This window comes from Hermetia illucens, chromosome 6, assembly GCF_905115235.1.
Source record: "Hermetia illucens chromosome 6, iHerIll2.2.curated.20191125, whole genome shotgun sequence".
In the NCBI taxonomy this organism is placed as follows: Eukaryota; Metazoa; Arthropoda; class Insecta; order Diptera; family Stratiomyidae; genus Hermetia; species Hermetia illucens.
Genome location: NC_051854.1, coordinates 13,496,869 through 13,516,287, shown reverse-complemented (window position 1 = coordinate 13,516,287; position 19,419 = coordinate 13,496,869). Strand labels below are relative to the sequence as shown.

Here is a 19,419-nt window from a genome sequence, read left to right as displayed (position 1 = left end):
CCTCTATCCCCTTCTGAAGTCTAGTGTCTCATAGAGCAGGGAGCGGTTTCTCTGCAAATCCCTCAATATCCGTAAGAGATAGTTCGGCACGTTGAATGCATTGTCTAATATGCCTAGAATGTCTTTTCACTTTGCAGAATTAAAGAAATTTTTGACATCAAGCGTTACGAGGAGCATCACCTGTCTTACCCGGCGGCTGTGGGTCTCTGGTTGATAAGTAGCGTCTTCGACAGCATCCACTATAGAGCTCCTTGCTAGAAAACTAAACTGTTATGGGAATAAGTCTCCAGGAGCATATGTCGCTTCAGCGAGTCTACTCCTGATGAGCTTTTTCACCATTTTACCGACCATGGCAAGCATACTAGTATACGACAGTTCAGGGTCGCTTTCCCTTTTGCTAACCAAGGCAAATCTTTCTTTACCGCGTCAAGCTATAGGTTGCTTGTTTGCGGCGGGATACCATCGGGTTCTGGCACTTTCTTGTTTTTGATAGGGACGACTTCTTCTCCCAATTGTTTTATAGAAAAGCAATCTGTAGCGCCTTCTATGCTGCTTGTAGTTACCGCGGTCTTGGAACGTTAGTGGAATTTCAGTCGACTTTTTTCGGGATCGGCACCTGGTTTAGGACTCGGACTTATTGGATTGCCTGTGATTTTTGAATATCAGATGTGATCCAGGGGAGTCGGGTCGATGGGTTGTTGGAAGAGGAGAAGGATTGTGATCGTGAAAAGAAACACTTTGGAATGAACGTAATAAACAGCTCCTACGATTTACACATCCGGTTGTTTTTCATGGACGTGGACGTAATTGCAAGTTTTAATTGAGTGTGCAACATGAAGTATAATTAATTTGTATTGATTTGGAGACTTCCTTCGTCTCTCCTCATTCTTAGCCCCATAAAACTCCTAAAATTTTGGGACATCCTTCAGAATTATGGCCTGGGGATGTCAAGGAAGAAAACGAACCTCAGAGGTCGTGTCACAATAAAAATCTGAGGCAGAAGAAATAGAATCCTCGATCGCGACACTGGGGTCCGGAGATTCACAGCTCCACGCTCGCAGTCGAACCGTCTTTTTTTTTATTTTTATTTTCCAGGTTTTAGCTCGCGTTTTGGTTTATCTCGTTAGGATTACGAGAATACTCTTTCTTTTTATGCATTTTTATTTGCAAAATTCGGTGCGGGCCCACGCATAATTATAGACACGTGAATTTTGAGAATAATACGTGAGAAATCGAAGCGCTCAAAGGACTCTTCCACATTCCCGAGCTTGGATAGCACAGAGGTGTGCAAGCATGTGTCGACAGATTGTTTTAATTGAGCTTGCAGGTAGACCTCTACGGCCAACTTAGCCAATTTCTTTTAGATTTTGGGGAAGCTCTCCCCTCTAGGTCGTCTTTGTTTGACCACCGCAATCCACTTTAGTTCATTACATGCTGTCAACAATTCATAAAGGATATGCAGAGAAAAACGCCCCTACAATTCTGACCATCTGTTCAGTCTTAAGTGAAGAGTTCCCACGGAACATTCCCGGTCATGTAGGCTTTGTGTCAAGCGGCTGAGTTTGTGACACTCCTTCTGAAACTAAGCAATTTCTGCTGTCCACTAATACATAGAAGGCACGTCTCGATGCTCTTCTGCGAATGGAAGCTATGCAGGCTGTCGTGTGAATTTATTACAGTGTCCAGGCTGCTTTACTTACTTCAACAGTTGCAAGAAACCTCCCGATGTTCACCTTCACAGGAAAAGCACTGGGGTGGCGCATGTGGAAAGGGTGTGCCAATCACTTCGAATGCGATGTGTTGATGGTCGCTTCTCGAAAAGTCTTGCAGAAGTTGCTACCCGTTCATCAGCGAAACCAGCGATTCCGATGCAAAGGTTATGTCGGGAATGCTTCCTTCACAACCTAGGCGCCGGAACGTTGGTATGGATTCCATATTTAAAACTATCAGCCCTGCTCTCGAAACCATTTCGAGAATTCACACAAATGATTTGACATTGAAGTCAGCCCCAACCAGGATTCTGCACCTTCGTGTCCAAGACAGCATCCTGGACAGCATCAAGCTTGAATCGAAAGCTCGGCATCGTCTCATTTGGTGCTAGATAGACGCCGAAAAATGAACAGAACTCCATCGCAGGTGCTGTCCCGGTGCCATGAAGCTGGGTCCTTTTTCCGGTATTGTTCACTGATGAGTACTAGAGCAGCTTTCGTCTCCGCAGTCAATTGCGCCGTTGCATTCCGGTACATATTGATTGGCAGGTACTACTACTTGCGCCTATTCTTCGTGATTTTATATTATACATTCGGCGAAAAGGACTGCAATCCAGTTGTGTCTTTTCAGAACACGATCACCCTGATAGTAGAAACAACAAATATTACTTTTCATTTTTATAATTTTTTATTATTTTTTTCCGCACGTCAATATCATATTGACGCAACAAAAAAATTTTACAATATTAATAGTTACATAATAATATTATTTTCATTTTTCTCTTGTATTATTTCTATAATAATAATAATATTATTATCTTATAATATAATACTAATATCAACACATAAAGACAATTACCTTTCGTCCTTTTTCTCATTTTGTCCCTTATTTTTCCTGGTTTTAATCATAATTTACTTAAAATTAATTTCAGAATTATGCACAATTTTTATCTTTTTTCTTTTCATCTTATTTTAGTTCAAATTCATTATTTTAATATTACATTTCTTGCTTTTTATGTTATAAATTTACAGTGGGTTTGTTACTCTTTCGCTCGTACCTAATATGATAGTTTTTACTTTTTTCTAATTTTTCTGTTAAGTGTTTTTTTTTCACTGTTTTGTTGCATTGATTTTTCGTCTACAAATCAATTGAATTAAAGATAATAGGATAAAAATGGTTTGACCATTTAAAGCGCTGCACCGAGTTTTATAATATTTTGTACAAGAAAAAAGGGAAAGGGCAGGCTTTGTAGTATTTTTCGTTTGTTTGTTGGGGAGTGAAAATAATAATCTAAATTAATTTGAAAAAATTAAAAATGTCTACTGGGCGTTTTTAGATGTGCTTGCGTATTTTTGTCCAGGTTTGACTCACAGTGCTTTTTGTTTTGCCTGTTTTCTGTTTGAAATCTAACTCACTGAATTATTATTAGAATTATTTATATAAAAAACAAATACTTCAATCGCACTCATTTTATACAATATATATATATCTTGTGTGTTATTTGTTTGTATCGGGATTACTCTCTACGTTTAAGATATACACGAGGTTTGTTGATAGGACTATTTACAGGGTTCCTTATTTACTGCGTCCGCAATCGCAATATAATTTATTTATTTGACAATTTTACTATACAATTTTATTTATTTCGCATCCATTTTGACAATATGGACTTTGTCGCTAGTTTGATTTTAGTATTTATACTAAAATACAGTTTATTTTACAATTATGGCATTTTTTTAAATACGAATTTGTCGGTTAGCATTAGCACGTATTTCACATCTTGGGATTCAGTGCATGTTTGTTTAGGCAAATTGTGTCTTTACATTTTATTAAAATGTCTGCAAGCAGTGATCAATCCGAAGTTGATGGTGTGATCTGATTTCGAATTAATCAAACAAATGAGCAAAACTTGCTATTAAATGCAACATAGACACGATTCTTGAGGGTCTAATTTTAAGGCTTTCCTGGTTGAGCTCTTGAAGAATGTACAGGGGTCGTTTTTGTGGCGCATGGATTGTGTCACGTTTAAACAGATACTGACTATGGTGGTGGCTACTTTTGGGACATATATCGAAGGATTCTCTTCTACTGAAATTATATATCTAATTTCATTATCAGCTTTTCTTTAAAAAAATTATTAAGTTACATATGGCGAGAAACTGTGATCAATCTTTATACACATTTGACACTACTTTTGCTGCTTTTCGAGAAAAGATAGGAAGCCGTGGGTGGCTCATTATATCTTGAATTAAAAAGTATCTAACCATTTACGTCAAAACGTTGAATTAAACGCGTAAAATGATAGTGAATGAATGCATGATTGACTAATTACTCAATAAAACAGTTGGACGGATCTGATTATTATTCTGAATGGATTCTTCTCCTTTCTCTGAATTAAAAGCGACAATCACGTTCCGAATAGATAGAGTTCCATCGTTTTCATTTTCACATAGGCAAATTCACTTTTAAAAGCAAATAAATATGAATACGAAGCTGTTCCTCCTTTTTTTGGTCTCAGCTCGCTTGGGCCACTCACCTTGACTTTGCAGCATGACCGTGTTGCACGACATTAAACATAAACAATGTTCGCTTTTAATATATGCAAAAAGCAAAAGATGTGGCTTTGCCGCAATTTATTTTCTATAATTAGAAAATAGCAAAAATCAAGCAGAACATTTTAATCTATTCTTCTTTTCTAAGTATCCATTGTGCAACTAAAACTTGTTTCTGAATTTATGTATATCTCTGAACAGTTACGTTAATCGAACATCCCATCTGAGATCTGCTAAGTGTAGAATTACCAAGTTATTGTTTCAGATACTAAACATAGTTTATTAGTCATCGATTAGCTAATCGATTGATTCTGACCAACTGGTTTTTTGTTGAGTTATCACATCGTTCTCGGTAACTCCTTGATGGGGGTCTTGGTGACAAGAACTTGATCGTGATTGAATGTTCTGGGTAGGCTCGTAGTTAGGCAATATTCCCGACGGGGATTTGTTAGTGCTGAAAATTATCCCATGGAATTATTAAGGATACCTTCAGAACTATGGACTTTCCAGGATTTCGTTAAAATATTTTTCAGCTCCATATTTGTACTTGTCGACTTCAGGGGGAAGTGGTGCTACATGTCCTTATAGTCGTCGTAGGATTCCCCTTGATTTGCGGCTGTCAATTTTCTTGTTGATGAAGGTTAGTTTAAAGGGTGTACTAGTTGGGGAAGGATGCGATCCGAGGGGCTTAGCAAGCCCTTATTTTATTTTCTAGAATTCTTGTTAATTAAATAAATTAGCATTTAGATTGTTGGTGTTCCATCACGTATAGTCAGGCCGCCATGTTCCCTGTAATGAAGAAGAAATAGATTTCATTATTTTCTATTATTTGGTGAATGGTGAAGATTGGATATAATGTAAAATCAAATAAAATAATTATTTATTTATTTATTTAATAATTTAACGGACAACAAACAGAGTAAACTCCAATTACTTATTGTCCTCAGGAGGAGGAGCTCTCTCCTCGTTTAAAACTACTTAAATTAGAGAAATTAAAAGGACCAAGCTGTTCTGCGTTGTAATTTCAGTAAAGTTTAGGTATCCGGGAATGAAAGTAAACTTCGAGCCCTGCGAAGGGCATGTTGAAAATGTCTGCGCTACGTGGGTTACAAGACGCAGGACGGCAGGTGATGTCGTCAGCGGCGGAGCAGTCCATCAGACACGAGGATATTTTAAAAAATGTGCATAAATCCTGATAGGATCTACGCTGTTGTAGGAAGGGAAGGTTCAGAAAGCGGAGGGGGGAGGGGTAGTTTACACGAGGGAAGCTTTTCTTAAAGAAGAGGTCTTGAGTGGATTTTAAGCACGGTAAGGAATGCCCGTTAACAGAATAGGAGAAAGAAGTGGGTGAGGATTTTAGGGAATACCAAACAGAGTGACACTTTCTGACGTTTAGCGCTAAACCATTAGTCGAGCACCAACGAACCAGAGTGTCCAGGTTAGATTGAAGGGAAATACAGTTCATAGGCGACGATATGGCGAAGAACAGCTTAAGGTTGTCTGCATAGAGCAAACACGGACAAGTTAGGGGGAGGGGGGGAGAGAAGGTCGTTAATATAAAATAAAAATAACAAAGGACCCAGAATAGATCCCTGTGGGGCGCCAGAGGGGGGGGTAGAAGAAGCGGAAAGTACAACCGTCAAAAGAGACGCGGCAGGATCGGTTGGAAAGGTAAGAGGCATGCCATAAAACGAGTGGTATGGGAACGTTTGGAGTCGAGAGTTTCGATAGAAGTATCTTGTGATTTACTGTGTCGAAAGCTTTAGCGAAGTCAGTGTAAATGGTATCAATTTTAATTTGGCGACAAAGTTGGTAAAGTCAAGAAGGTTGGAGGCAGTGGACCTACATTTAACGAAGCCTTGTTGCTCTTTCACTGTGTGCTGGTCAAAGTGGGCGGACAACCAGTCGCTGACACATCTTTCTAGGATTTTGGAACAGGAGGAGAGGAGAGAAATTGGGACGGTAATTCTCGGCAAGCGTACGATCGCGACTTTTGTGTATTAGGATGATGAGAGCCTCTTTCCACAAGCTGGGAAAATGATTCTCTTCGATGCTTTTGTTGAAAATAAGAGATAGGGGAAGGGAGATGGACTTACCAGTTTTGAGCAAAAAGAGGTTTGGAAGACCATCGTAGCCAGGTCCGACATTGGCATCAAATTTGCCAATGAGGTACTCGACAAGGAAAGGGATAAGAAGGGGAATGGTAGGCGAGGCGGGGCAGGTTATATCCACTATCGGGAGGGATTCGGAGGAGGGGGGGGGGACATCGACTGACGAAAAGTAGCGGCAGAGTAAGTCACAAGATAGCTGGAGGGAGTTAGCTGAGAAACCAGAGAATTTAATGGACGGAGGGGATAACTGGGCAGGGCAGCGGAAGTTGCGAATGTGGGACCAGAAAGTTTTCAGGTTTCCGCGCTTTAGTGAGTTTTCAATACTGGCCAAATATTCGTTTCTGGACTTATGGATTAAAGATTTGACCGAGGAACGTAGAAATTTGAAAAAAAAAACTAACTCAGCATCGTTTCAAGAAGACAGTCGCAGTCTATTTTTGACATAGTTTTTTGCGAACTTCAGTAGTGAACCAGACGGGTTAAGAGCGTAAGCACTTAGGAGAGGAGGGAACGTAACAAGGAAGAAGATCAGGTAAAATGATGTAGAAGGTGTTGAGTGCTTGACCACATGTAAATGGGGAGAGGAGCGGGACCCAGTTGATTGACGCCAGGGCTGAGTTCTGACCTTCGAAGTTCGCCTTACGGAAGTTGAACTTGCTAGGTTTGCGCGCGACAGGAGAGTGAAGTCGGGATATCTGAGCATCGAACTCGAGAGCAGGATGATGGGCGCCAGGGGCAACGTAAGACGGAGCATGAAGGGATTGGAAAAGGCAATGCACACGAAGGTTAATGGGTGACGTCTGCCGATATTCGTAGTATTGACCATTAGTAAGGACATATAAATTATAAAAAAGTGCGGTAAATATTTAATTAAGATAATTATTCAAAGATGGTTTGATGTCACTAGATAGTTCTCGAAATCAAGTAATTTTTGTGAAGTATTTGCCTTCAAATGAGGTGATGATGAGGTTGGTAGGTGTATACCACCACATACAATGGTTGAATTTTGAAGAAGAGGGTGGTCTAGGTGAAGTGAAAGAGTAAAAAGGTTCGGCCCGGAATAGAAACTTATCACCGATCAGAACGTCTCCACAAATTGTCATAGCAATACAGCATGGGCTTTGCCACAGCGAAAGACGAAGTATCTTTTTTGGGGAGCTTAAAACTCAAAGTCTTGACATTCAGGGAGGTTCAAGAAATGCAAATAATATAGTAATGAGAAACTAGATCGGTGAGATAGGTTATCAGGTCCGGAAACTCGCTCGTAGTTTGTTCCTTTGGTGAGGTTTGTTGGAAATTCCCTCCGTTCCAAATGAAGGTCGGGTGACGCCGATGAAGTCATGGAGGAGAGAAATACATGACCGAGATGTCATCATTCATCGATTTCGCAAATGAAACAGGCAACAGGGCTAGTCTTGTTTTTGATGTAGTTGAGAACATCGTCAGAAGAAGCATAATAAGAGCTATCTGGGGGTTGTTCGCAAAAATGGCAGATGTATTTTGTAATGGTAGGCATCGACCGGATATTGAAAATGTTAATTGTTGGTGTACGGTTTTGCGTACTGCTAAGGCCGCTCTTCGAAAGTTTCGTCTCTAGGAAGAAAGCCAGTTGATAGACATGACTTTGGAGGGATCGTTGCATTAGCGGTAGCATTTTGGCCGTATGGCAACAGAATAGAGCAGATAGACGTGGAAAACTGAGTAGTCGAAGGGTTAATATGAGGAACTTTCGGCGGGATACCAGGTGGGAGTGAAAGTTGAACTGCCTATTGGCCTAGAAAACTTCGTTGCTCGCGGAATGAAAGGAACCATTTCAAATTCGGAAATTCTAGCGAGTTCTCTTCACTGCAACATCCAATAGAGCCGTCGAATACAGCAAGAACAAAAATATGGAGATAATAGGAGTAAGCGAAGTAAACGTTCAACATATGTGTTGGAATAACTTAAGAATTGGCACGCGATTCTCAAGTTGGCCAATGAAAGCTATCGATCTTAACTAGCTTCCCGTGGAAATCCTTGTTCAGAGAAAAGCAGTTGTCAAATGCTGTCATAGGCTTGGATCATAAGCACATAAATTTCGTAATGTGTAAGGAAGCAACCCAGATTATTATTAATGCCACTGGAGAACTTATCGAATAAATTGGTCCTTTAAGTATATTTAAGAATTGGAAAAAATTTTCTCGGAAATTACGAAGTAGAGAAGAACACCAAGAGAATCGCTCAACTGGCCTCTGGAGACTAGATCAATCGAAGCTGATAATCTCAATAAAGATGCTCAGAAAGCCTAAGGCTGTGAAGTCACCTAAACGATCCCAGTCTAGCCGCGTTTGTCAAAGACGAAGTATTCGAAATAACTATGGATTTAAACCAATTTTCCTGGCAAAGACCACAGCTATCAATTCAATAGCCTACACTAATATATTGGCAAGTGCTTTAAAACCATTGAATAAATGACAAACAATCTGTCCTGCGTCCTGCGATAAAAAAGAATGGGTTCGGAGAATAGGGTTTCAAGGGGCACACAAAGTACGATTACCTCGCTACAGGATATTATTAGGATTAAATTTAAGGGTTTTAGTATACCACAGATTGCGACGATGTTTCCTGAACGAGGAGAACCTCCGCTTACCATTCTAGGCTAGATGGCAAATACTAATTGCGGTCCATTAGAAGCACTGTCAGACTGCTTCATGCAGATGATGTTTTCCTAGCGGCTCATAACAATGCTGATCTCGCAGAACTTGTTTAAAAGTGGGGTGATCACCTCATACAACACAGTCTCAAATACAATCTGAATAAAACAGAATTTTTGACGACCAACCCTAATGAAACAGGCACTTTCAGTGCCATTGGAAGTGACCCATCTAGAACTGAGCAATTTCACTATCTCAAATCAATGCTATCAGTCAATGGAGAGCTGCGTTAGGAAATTGCTTCTCGCATTAGCGATACCCAGACAACGTGGCGTTGTAGAATTGGAGTTATTTCTGGTCGACGTATCAACGAACGTCTCTGATCCAAAATTTACTACAGTGTGGGTCGCCTTGCCGTCCTGGTTCTGAGTGTTGGATGACAATAAAAGACAATGAATGGCGCCTCGCGGTAATGGAGATGAAAATGGACCAGTGGCGTAATACTATGATCACATGCTAAATCAGGATATCGGCAATCGATATGGGGTTGCACCAATCGTGAAAAAATTACTAGAGGAGCGTTTTCGATGCCAATATGGCCTCATAATTTACGCTAATGAGAATTCACTTGCCAAGATTTGTCTGAACATCGATGGTGAGCGGCCAGAAAACCGGACAAAATAACGGTGGCTTGATGTGCTAGGTGGTTATTTGAATGCTTCATCACTGCATCCGGGGCAGACTTTTGACGGTTGTGAACGGGAAAAAAGTCGAAGTGGCTCCAGTCCTCAAAACCCTTAATAGTTTTCAGTTTTTTAAAAAAATTTTAGTTTGTTAAAATGGACCATCTTGTGGAGAACAACATAAAGCTCCATACGAAAATTCGACGTTCTTAATTATTCGTTGCCAGATACACTTACCGGCACAGGTGGCCACTATGAACTTGACAATTCCAGGTATCACCTGCATTTTTCTATTGAATCCTTCACCAAACTGAACTGCTTCCACACGGGCTAGATAAGTAGACATGAGTGAGCTGCAGTCCTATAGTTCATTACAGTTGTATCGAGCGTGAGAATCCAAAAGTGGACCCTGCATCCTGGCCCATCCCCATCACAGGAACCAAGCCTAGCTTAGTATCTCAGGTGTTAACTCTATCCATCATATCACGGCAGTTCCTGGCTTTATGCCTTACATTTTTCTAGGACTCCTTATTGTGTTCAACTGATCTCTGGCAAATGAAGATTTGCAGGGACCATTACCTGACCAGACCTTCAGGGAATTGGAAACTTTCTTCAATCACACTCATTAGATTTAAGGAGTGGTATCTTTTCTGGATTATAGTTTGAACCCTTATGGATTCTGTCAGCGTTATATTATTTTAGAATAAAGTTTTGAAGTATAAAAAGTATTTCGACGATATTACAGTCATACAAACTTTTTATGGTTGCAAGTATATAGTGTTCAGTTCCAAATGACATCCATAACCAGAAAAGGATATGATGCCATTCAATTTTATGTTCAACTTTAAGAAAGTCCCATAAGAAATTGATACGGATACCCATTTAGCAGTCATCAAGGCTAAACTTCAATAACAGGAAACTCATATTGCATGGAAACTACTAAGTAAACCGAAACTTACCATTGATCCTAGTCCTAAGTGATACGATTGTGAATGAGGCACTACACCTCCACCTAATGAGCCGGCTGTCGAGAAACCACCCTGTAATCCACTGGAAGCGCTCAACGCTCCCATTCCACTTGTATACCACCCGCCGTGCATATGCGCATGAGCTGGATGCAGTCCACTGGAAAGATGTCCATGTTGACCTGTTGAAGGGTGGCAGGCGTTTTCCAAACACAGTTGGAAAGGACCAAACGTCAAGGAACGGGAAACACCGAGAAGAAGAGAAAAAAAATAAAACGTATCATTAGAACATATATGGCAGGAGTAGTCAGGAAGCGTAGTCAATAACTATATAAAAATCTTGGGGATCATATACTCTTGTGTTCGGTTAGCGTAAAAAATATATAAAAGGAATATTTCTTGGCGAAGGATCTAGGGAATCGATTACTGGCAAAGAAAATTTCATACATACCCATTGATGCTGAGAATCCTCCACCGAATGTCTTTGAAGGATCTAATGGTTTCATTAAATCACTCATACCAACTCCTACGCCAAGATGGCTTCCGATAGGAAGACATGCGCCTCCAAGTCCTTTTTTCTTTTTCGATTTCGACGAGAGCTTACGATTTCTTGTCTGGATCCCCTCCTTTTTCATTGTTAATGGACGATTTACCTGGAAATAGAAGAAAGAGAAAAATTCAATGAATTATACATGGATATGTACATATGCAGATAATATGATTTTAGATCAGATATTCGCTCATGGCGATGTAATTTTGAATCTAAGATTGTAGACGAATCAGAGAAAGGATGTTGGGTTACAAATTGGAAGTTTTTTGAAATAGTTTTCTTAGCAGTGAAAGGGGCTGAGTTCGATCGGTTGGGATACACTCGTATGTGTTGTTTGGACAAATATGGGATGCCAAATTGAAAAATCCGACTTCGTTGGAGTTGGTTAAGGCTTAGGTTTCTTTAGATAAGACAGCAAAAACGAAGGCCGGAGCTTTGAGACAGCGTGAACTGGAGGAGCGCTGGGAGATTAAGTTTCCCCCGAGCCGATAATATATACAATCAGGACAAAGTCCAATCACAATCTCTTACCGAAATGGAGCCGTTGAGGAATCATATCACATGCAATTATTCACTCGTACCTCTCAACACGCGATACGGATCACAACGGTTCTGATTGGATATCGCTCCTTCCATATAAGCCTCAATTTTAAAAACACCTACATGTAATTTTATCTCGTTTAATTATGCCAGAGTGTCATTTACGAGCCAATAAAATTGGTTTAACTTTTACAAAAGCAGCAGTTAAGTGTTGGGGATCACAAGTAAGTAGCTCTTAATGGGATAACATCGATTCCCAGCACGTCGCGATGATGCCAATACGTGGCTGAGTCCTATATAGTGTAATTGTTGCAATTGCTTCAACTACTCAGGCTGCAGTTGCTGTTGACAGGTTTACCTATGAGCTATGAAAATGCATTTTGTTCTCGTCGGTGTTGTTGCCGGGCCGAGTATATATTGGGTACGGCTGCTGGATGCTGGCTTGGGGCTGGGAGCGTAAATGTCGAATGTCGTGCTAATCTTGTACGATGGGAAAACTACTCGAGTTGGGAAGGTGCAATCAGATCGGCAATTGTCCAAACCTCAAATAGAAATAGATTCCGTATGGTATCGCGCCCGCGAGAGATACATTGTGGACGGTGGAGCTGCGAATAAGGCGATGCCCGTGCATTAGAGATGATTGCGTCGTGGTATCATATGCGAATTGATTGGATACCCCATTCGGAGGACATTTGCTACCAATAAATTGATGCGGACGGATAGGCTTTAGGCACTAGGTGGGACATTTATGCTGGGCAAAGTAGAACAGAGCGATCTGAATAGTTATCGATCCTGTACACACCACGAAATCCAGACAAATTTGAAAATAATCCCTCCCAAAGGGGGCTGAAAACTGGCACGAGAAAGTGTACACATATCCCAACAATACCTGAGCGGAATCACTAATTATTTTGGGAATGATTAGAACTTGGAACAAGAGTGTTCAAATAAGGGACCCAATTTCACACAAAACTTTGCTCGCTACCTCATCAACATCTCCCTGATATGGAAGAGTCTAAAATCATAGTATGGAAACTAGAGGATGGTATCAAATCCACCATCATCATCATCATCGTCATCATCTGTGTCCAGAGCACTACAGTTACTAGTTGGTGGGATTCAACCATTTCCTCCATTGATTCGAGCCACATATAGAATGCGTGCTGATTGTTCGAAATGATAGTGGGGCATCGCTCCACGATGGGAGCATTACACAAATTGCACTTGATGATGTTGGCTAGCTGCTACTTGGGCTGACTCCTGCTGCTGCTGGTGGTACTGTTGCTGGTACTCAGGCCGATGCTGATGACGATGATGGCACCAAAGTGAAAAGACGAATTTAATTGCAATCGACGATATTTTGAATTTATCGCGCGTATGCTTTAGATGGCGATTTTAATTAGCCCCTGAGCACTGCACTTATGCACCGTACTGATGGGATGCCATGGTCTGGATTTCTGGGATACAGGGGAGCACAGGATAGTGTGACACTCGTGACATTGATGTCGATCTACATGCGTTCTTGAATATCAGAGAGAGAATCAGTTTTATGGTATGCTGCAAAAAATGCTATTTTAAGGTGAAAATGGGGATTTATTTTTATGTTTATTTTGACTTTATAGTATATCCTTAATTTAAAGTTTTGCAGCCTAGATTGTATCTTGAATAGGGGTTGACGCTTCGAAAGTCTTTCATCAAAAACTTGGATGTGATAGAATTTGATTAAGGAAGTGCAGTGCGGTCTATCGAGGGCGACTTCTTTCCAAAGTCACATTATGAAATCTTACGGGGATCTTCACTTCAAACTACAGAACAGTCAATCTAACCTTGCGGCTGTAAATGCGAATGATTTTAATTCCTTAAGGATAGTGATTTAGAGGCAAGACTGGCGTAGAAGTAGAAGGGAGAATAGGAGATAGTATTCGATCAATACTCCCATTAAAACTAACAAGTCGGAAAACCGGAAGCTGGACGCTTCAGATACGAAAGGTTTTGTGTATTTCTTACTACGTAGCACGTAATATATGCATATATTATGTGAGAATATCCACTTTCGGATGATATTGACATTCATAGTCCTGAATTTGCAAAGAAGCGACAACTTTGACGTATTATAACTTTGTTAGTAATAGTGCGATTTCCACCAAACTTGGTAAGATCATGCTCTATGTTATATCCTATATTGTTGCGAAATTTCGTGGTCCTAGCATGAACTTAAGGGGGGTTTTGCAGCGAATTAATAAAAATTATGGTAATATACTATTATTAACTTTATTTGTACAGGTATCAGTGTGGAAGGTATTTCGGAGCCCAGGCACCATATAGTGGCAGCCTCTTGATTTTTTTCAGATTTTTCGGTTTGGTAGTTTCTGAGAATGGCCCCCGTAAAGGAATGATCACTTTCAACCCCCCGCCCTCCCCACCTTTTCAACAAATGTCAAAACTAAGACCGTCTTCGAAAAGTACTAACCGAGACCTTTAGTTTGACACCCCACATGACTATATTTGATGGAAAAAAAATGTACACCCCCCTTTTGCATATATGGGGACCCCCCCTTAAATTCGTCATTAAAGGATGTAATTCACTGTATGCGTGAGCGTTCACAGTTCCCAGGTTTCCACCAAATTTGGTGTCAATCGCTGCAATCGTCTCCGAGAAAAATGCGTGTGACGGACAGACAGACAGACAGTAAACCGATTTTAATAAGGTTTTGTGTTTACACAAAACCTTAAAAAGCATTGACCCGATCATTGGCAGTGATTGAGTAAGCCAATCCACCCCCAAAGTCATAAGAATGATTCAGAAGGGAGGAAAGTGTGACCTTTACCAGTTTAAGGCGAAGGCGAACAGATGATTGAAGGGCAAATATATAGAATGAATTTCAGCATCGCCTTGAGGCTTACGAGGCGGGTTTAATATGATGACTTCGAGCACCACGAAATGGCAGCCAAATTCAAATATTTACAGCTTCAAAATTTTTAGCATATGATAGGCCGAGTTAGGAATACTTGTATAGCCTGCCTAAAGAAATTAGAAAAAATTGAACTTAATTGTGGTTGTCCTCAAAAAATGATAGCTTTACAATCTAGGATTCGTAAATTGTAAATTTCTGGAAAAAATGGCGGTGCCACAATTACGCACCAAAAATACTATATATTCAGGTGTACACAGGTATATCTTTCGTTAGGATTCCACTTTATTCGTGAGGACGCGTTATCATATTTGAGTTGGAAACCCTTGCTAATCAACAACAGGTGAAGTTTTCTTGTCGGTCTTTTCGTTGAAGACAAATTGAAATGAGTTGGTTGTTACTTGGTGAGTTTGCAGAAGAAAATTGTGCAGTATCCTTGTTGCTCCTATAACAGGTGGATTCTCTCCTTTACTTGAAGATGGCTGTATCGTTGGTAACTCCTTTTGGTATGTTTGAATAGACAACCATAACTGCCAAGAGGTGAGGAGTTCTTCCAGGCATCGGAGCTGAAGACCTGAAGTTGAACTCATGCGATCGCCATACGCAATTCAACGGCGATATGACACTATCGAAGTAGTCACACAAAGATACCGAAGGAAACTCCCTAAAAGCAACTGCCAACACTCAATCAGGTGCAGAAAGTGAAAGAACTCCATCGGAGCTGTGGGGAGGAGGAATGTTCAAAAAAAGTCTCGATATTTCAGGCCTCACAACAATATTGTCGAGGAGATGCTGAGGAGCGCTGAGAAGTAGAGCCATCTTGCGCATAACGTTCGGGTTCTTCTTGTTTCGAAGAAGGTAGAACTCGACTTGTGTAGGGGTCGGATGGCAGAGGGTTCACTGAAATTACAGTGCTCTTCCTCCTCTCATTTCTCGCCGGTGTAATCAATTGTCTGATTTCAAGGCTTCGCGAGGCGCGAGAGCTCGGGGGCTTATCTGAAGTAATGTGACAAACAGTTCCAGGCTAGCTCTCTGACGATGAGCAGGTGTTTAGTTGGTAGTTCGACGGCGTAGCATCGCAGGAGTCCATAAACGCATAAAGTTTTTATTCAAGTCCTTATCGTTCACCGAAGTCCTTTCTAGTATCAGTTCATATCTGCAATCAACAGAGCCCCTATTCACTTGGATTTCTGAGCTTCGGAGCCTCTTCAACAACGTATTGCTTACGGCTGAAAACTTTCAAGACTTTTTTGATCGAGGAAACTCTTATATCCGTTTTCGGCAAGCTGATCGTAGTCGAAGTCTGTAGAAAGCAGACACCGGAACCGGTGAAATGAATAAAATTATCCTGATTTTGATGTGATTCGATCTGCAAGATGTTAGAAGTCCTGCGCCCAGAGAAGTTGCTGCTAGTTCCCTATATATTGTTTATGACCTATGTACTTTGGGGTTTTCAGCTTTAACATCATCTTCAAACAAATGAAAGATAATGCTAACATTAACTGCTACCCATTGGTAGGTACCAATGGTAGCAAGTGCAGTAAAGGGCGGAAAAAGGATACAATAAATTCGACTACCTCATTCTTCGACAGATGAATCAGCTTGCTAAACGGGCAGAGCACATTTCTGGAGGAGTAGCTCTCGATAAAGGAAAAAATTCCTAACGTGATATATTCTAAAATTTGCAGTTTTCGACCAGATATTTATTTATTTCCAATCATTTACGTCACCGACGGCACGACGCAGTTCATCGCTGTTGAATTCTAGAAGTTGCCGAAGAAAGTTGGTGTCAAAAATCATAGGCTTACTGGAAGCTATCTTCCCGCCGCGAAGGGATAGGTTGAGTGAAGTTGGAAGGCAATCAGAGAGACCCTACCACTGCTATCGTAGCACTGAGCACTTTACAGATTTACCTCGACGAAAAGGAAGCCAACCGCAAGCACTTCCCTTCATTGGACGGAGGAAGTTTAGCAAGCTGAGCAACGTTGGCCGCTAGAAGTTCTATTAATATCTCTATGGACCAGCCTGCTGCGGTTACTAGAGAAGAACGGATACCTTTAAAAATTCCCTTCCAATTTTCAGGCCTAAAGTGAAACGTGCTATTCCCTAGGAGCCTGTTATTGTGCGGAATTCCTCTAACCAAGTTAGTTCCAACAAAATGAGGCCAAGAAGGTAAGAGGGGAGAGAAATTTCAATCAAATAAACGCCTTGCTTTCCCTCACTCGTAAAACAGTTTTTCAGAAGGTTTTTTGCGAAGCAGAGGTGCAAACTATTTTAAGATTGGTTTTCCAGTGATAACGATGAGTAAGGAGCTAATCGTTTTTGAATGGAACTTTCAGATTTCAGCAGATGTTAAGTTTTCTTGTGTACCTGATAAACAAAGTGTTGCGTCGGTAAGAGGTCTTGATAATGGGCTTTAAAACTAATCAGTAGGAGCGCATCTAGGTCTCCGTAGCCATATGAAAATTTCATTATATTGTTCATGTAGTTCACTTTTAATAGCGATTCGAGCTTCCAGTTTTGTATTTGTATAGATTCCATTAAGTTATTCCTACAGCTCCCAGTTTTGTGGAAGTTTTCTTGGAGTATGGGAATGAGGCTCTCATTTTGCATTGAAGATAAACATACTTTTTTTTGGGTTCTATGATTAACGCGTCCTATGTAGGTTGGGAAGAATTTTGTGACCAAAAGTGCACTAAGAGTCTGCCATGGGTCATGGGATTTTAATAGCGCTAAATAAGATAAGGGTAAGAAAATGAACTGGTCGATTTCCTGGAGGGGCCTTACAGAAAAGTATCCTGAGGACTCTCGTCCGACTGCGGTCCAATGTTATCTTGTCGTTCAAAAATATTCAGAATGGGCAGAGTACAAAAACCTGCACGTTATGTCCAAATAAAATTTATGCCTGGTCCTCCTTAAGTCAACAAACAAGGGATACCCTTAAAACCACCATAGGCTCTACGCAATCTTTTCTGCACTTTCCACTGAATTACATACCCGCGATTTGTTAAAGGACACTAAATTGCAACCAGGGGACTTTGTCGAGTCTTAGTATAGAAAGCCTTTTCTAAGCACCCTTGTGAAATAAACCATGTAATGTTTCAATGAGTTATGAATATTGTTCTGTGTTAGGACAAGGAGGCATTATGAGTGAAGATTAATACCAATAAAATCAAGATTCTCGGTGTGACACTTGCTATCTGCACCGATGAAAAAAAAGGGGTCATCAAAGAACTAAAGAGAGTTGATGGTACTGAACTTACTGGTGTAGGGCACATAGACAGCGTTAAATCCTTCCTGTACCTTTCGTTCAAATCCTGGTTGGAATTGTGGATGCTTTTGTTCGCATTTATATTTCACCTATAGGCTTAGTTTATGAGTTGAAACATAGTCCCATTGAACATGAAATAGGAAAAAAATAGTAAGACGGAAAAAGTCATGTGGACATTCAGTGATCCACGTAGATAATGGACGTTGTAAAAAATGGTGCAGATATGTAATCATAGTTATCAGCCGTATTTTCTCAGCTGGAATAATTGGTCAGTGAGTCTACCCCCCAAGTCAACCCATAACGAGACTAAGCAGCCGAGAGAGTACCTCTTTGTGGTATCATCAGGTAACACTTCTCCACTAAGTATCGTAACCTGAATGACTGAAAACTTTGAAATAAAAGGTTAGCACGGAATTATCGAATTACGGTGGAACGCTGCGTTGTGTTAACCAGAGTGTTGACAAACATTTTCAACATAACTAAAGTGGTTAGATGAATGGTGTCGACCTTTTCGCAAAACTGCTTCCCATACATAACAAGCCACCTGGAGATCGAGCAACATATAGCTCGATTTGCCTGGTGGATACAATAGAGAGAGAGCCATCTACAACAGACTCCTACCCGTCCTCGAAAACATCAATAACGTGTTGGGGAACTATTTTCGTTTTCGGCGTGCCCACTCTATGTTGGATCCAACGAGCATGGTCATGAAGTGCTGTCCCATGTTGGCATTGGATGCTAAAAACCCATTCAAATCGGCCAACTGGAGATCAAAAGCTCATTGGATGAAATAAGTGATGTCAGGTATTTAGCGGATCTGGAAGGAAATTGATGTGACACGGGACGGATGAAGGCATCAAAGAGTATATTGTCACAGCGGGGGGTATCACAGGGATCGATACTGGGTCCCTTGTTGTGGGGTGCTTACTTTTCCTGTGACAGAGGGGCTTTGCAGACAATCTAGCTGTTGCTATTACCGCAAAGCACCCAGAAAATGTCATGGTCTACGCGACGGAAATAGTGATAGCGATAATGTTCTGGCTAGAAAGAGCCGGGCTGACTTTGGCAAACGCGAAAACGGAAACGGTCTTAATAACGAACCGTAGGGAAAAGAACACTGTGGAAGTGGAAGTCGGTGGATACATGGTCGTGTCAAAGCCAGCTATGAAATACCTGGAGGTGATAATTGACACCAAACTGAGCTTTAGACGCGGCACTTCTGAAAATATTGCCAAGTACTGGCGGGCAAACACTATCGTAGGTTGCTTCTAGCCGGAGTAGTGCGATCCATCCTGTTTCACTCATCACCTGAGTGGACACAGGCGCTTAGAGACTCTCAGACCCGGAAGCAGGTGAATTCAGTTTACCACCTGATGGCTTTGAGGGTTTGCGGTGCTTTTAGAGCCTTATTAGATGAGGCAGTACTAATGGTGGCATGATGTGTTCTACCATGCAAGACGTATGGAGAGACACACAGAACGCAGGAATACGG

The 19,419-nt window shown here is 40.9% G+C and overlaps 1 protein-coding gene across 6 annotated transcripts in view; it reads right to left on the bottom strand.

The window, feature by feature from the left end:
- Positions 1–2,811: 2,811 nt before the first annotated feature.
- Positions 2,812–19,419, bottom strand: part of LOC119659375 (GATA-binding factor C) — a 213,387-nt gene continuing 196,779 nt past the window's right edge. For all 6 annotated transcript variants that reach the window (XM_038067431.1, XM_038067435.1, XM_038067436.1 and 3 more), the window contains exons 7-9: positions 11,106–11,307; positions 10,649–10,836; positions 2,812–5,051 (exon numbers count right to left, since the gene is read on the bottom strand). In XM_038067431.1, the coding sequence (XP_037923359.1) occupies positions 5,025–5,051; positions 10,649–10,836; positions 11,106–11,307 (417 nt within the window). In that variant the 3' untranslated portion in view covers positions 2,812–5,024. The remainder of the gene's footprint in view (positions 5,052–10,648; positions 10,837–11,105; positions 11,308–19,419) is intronic.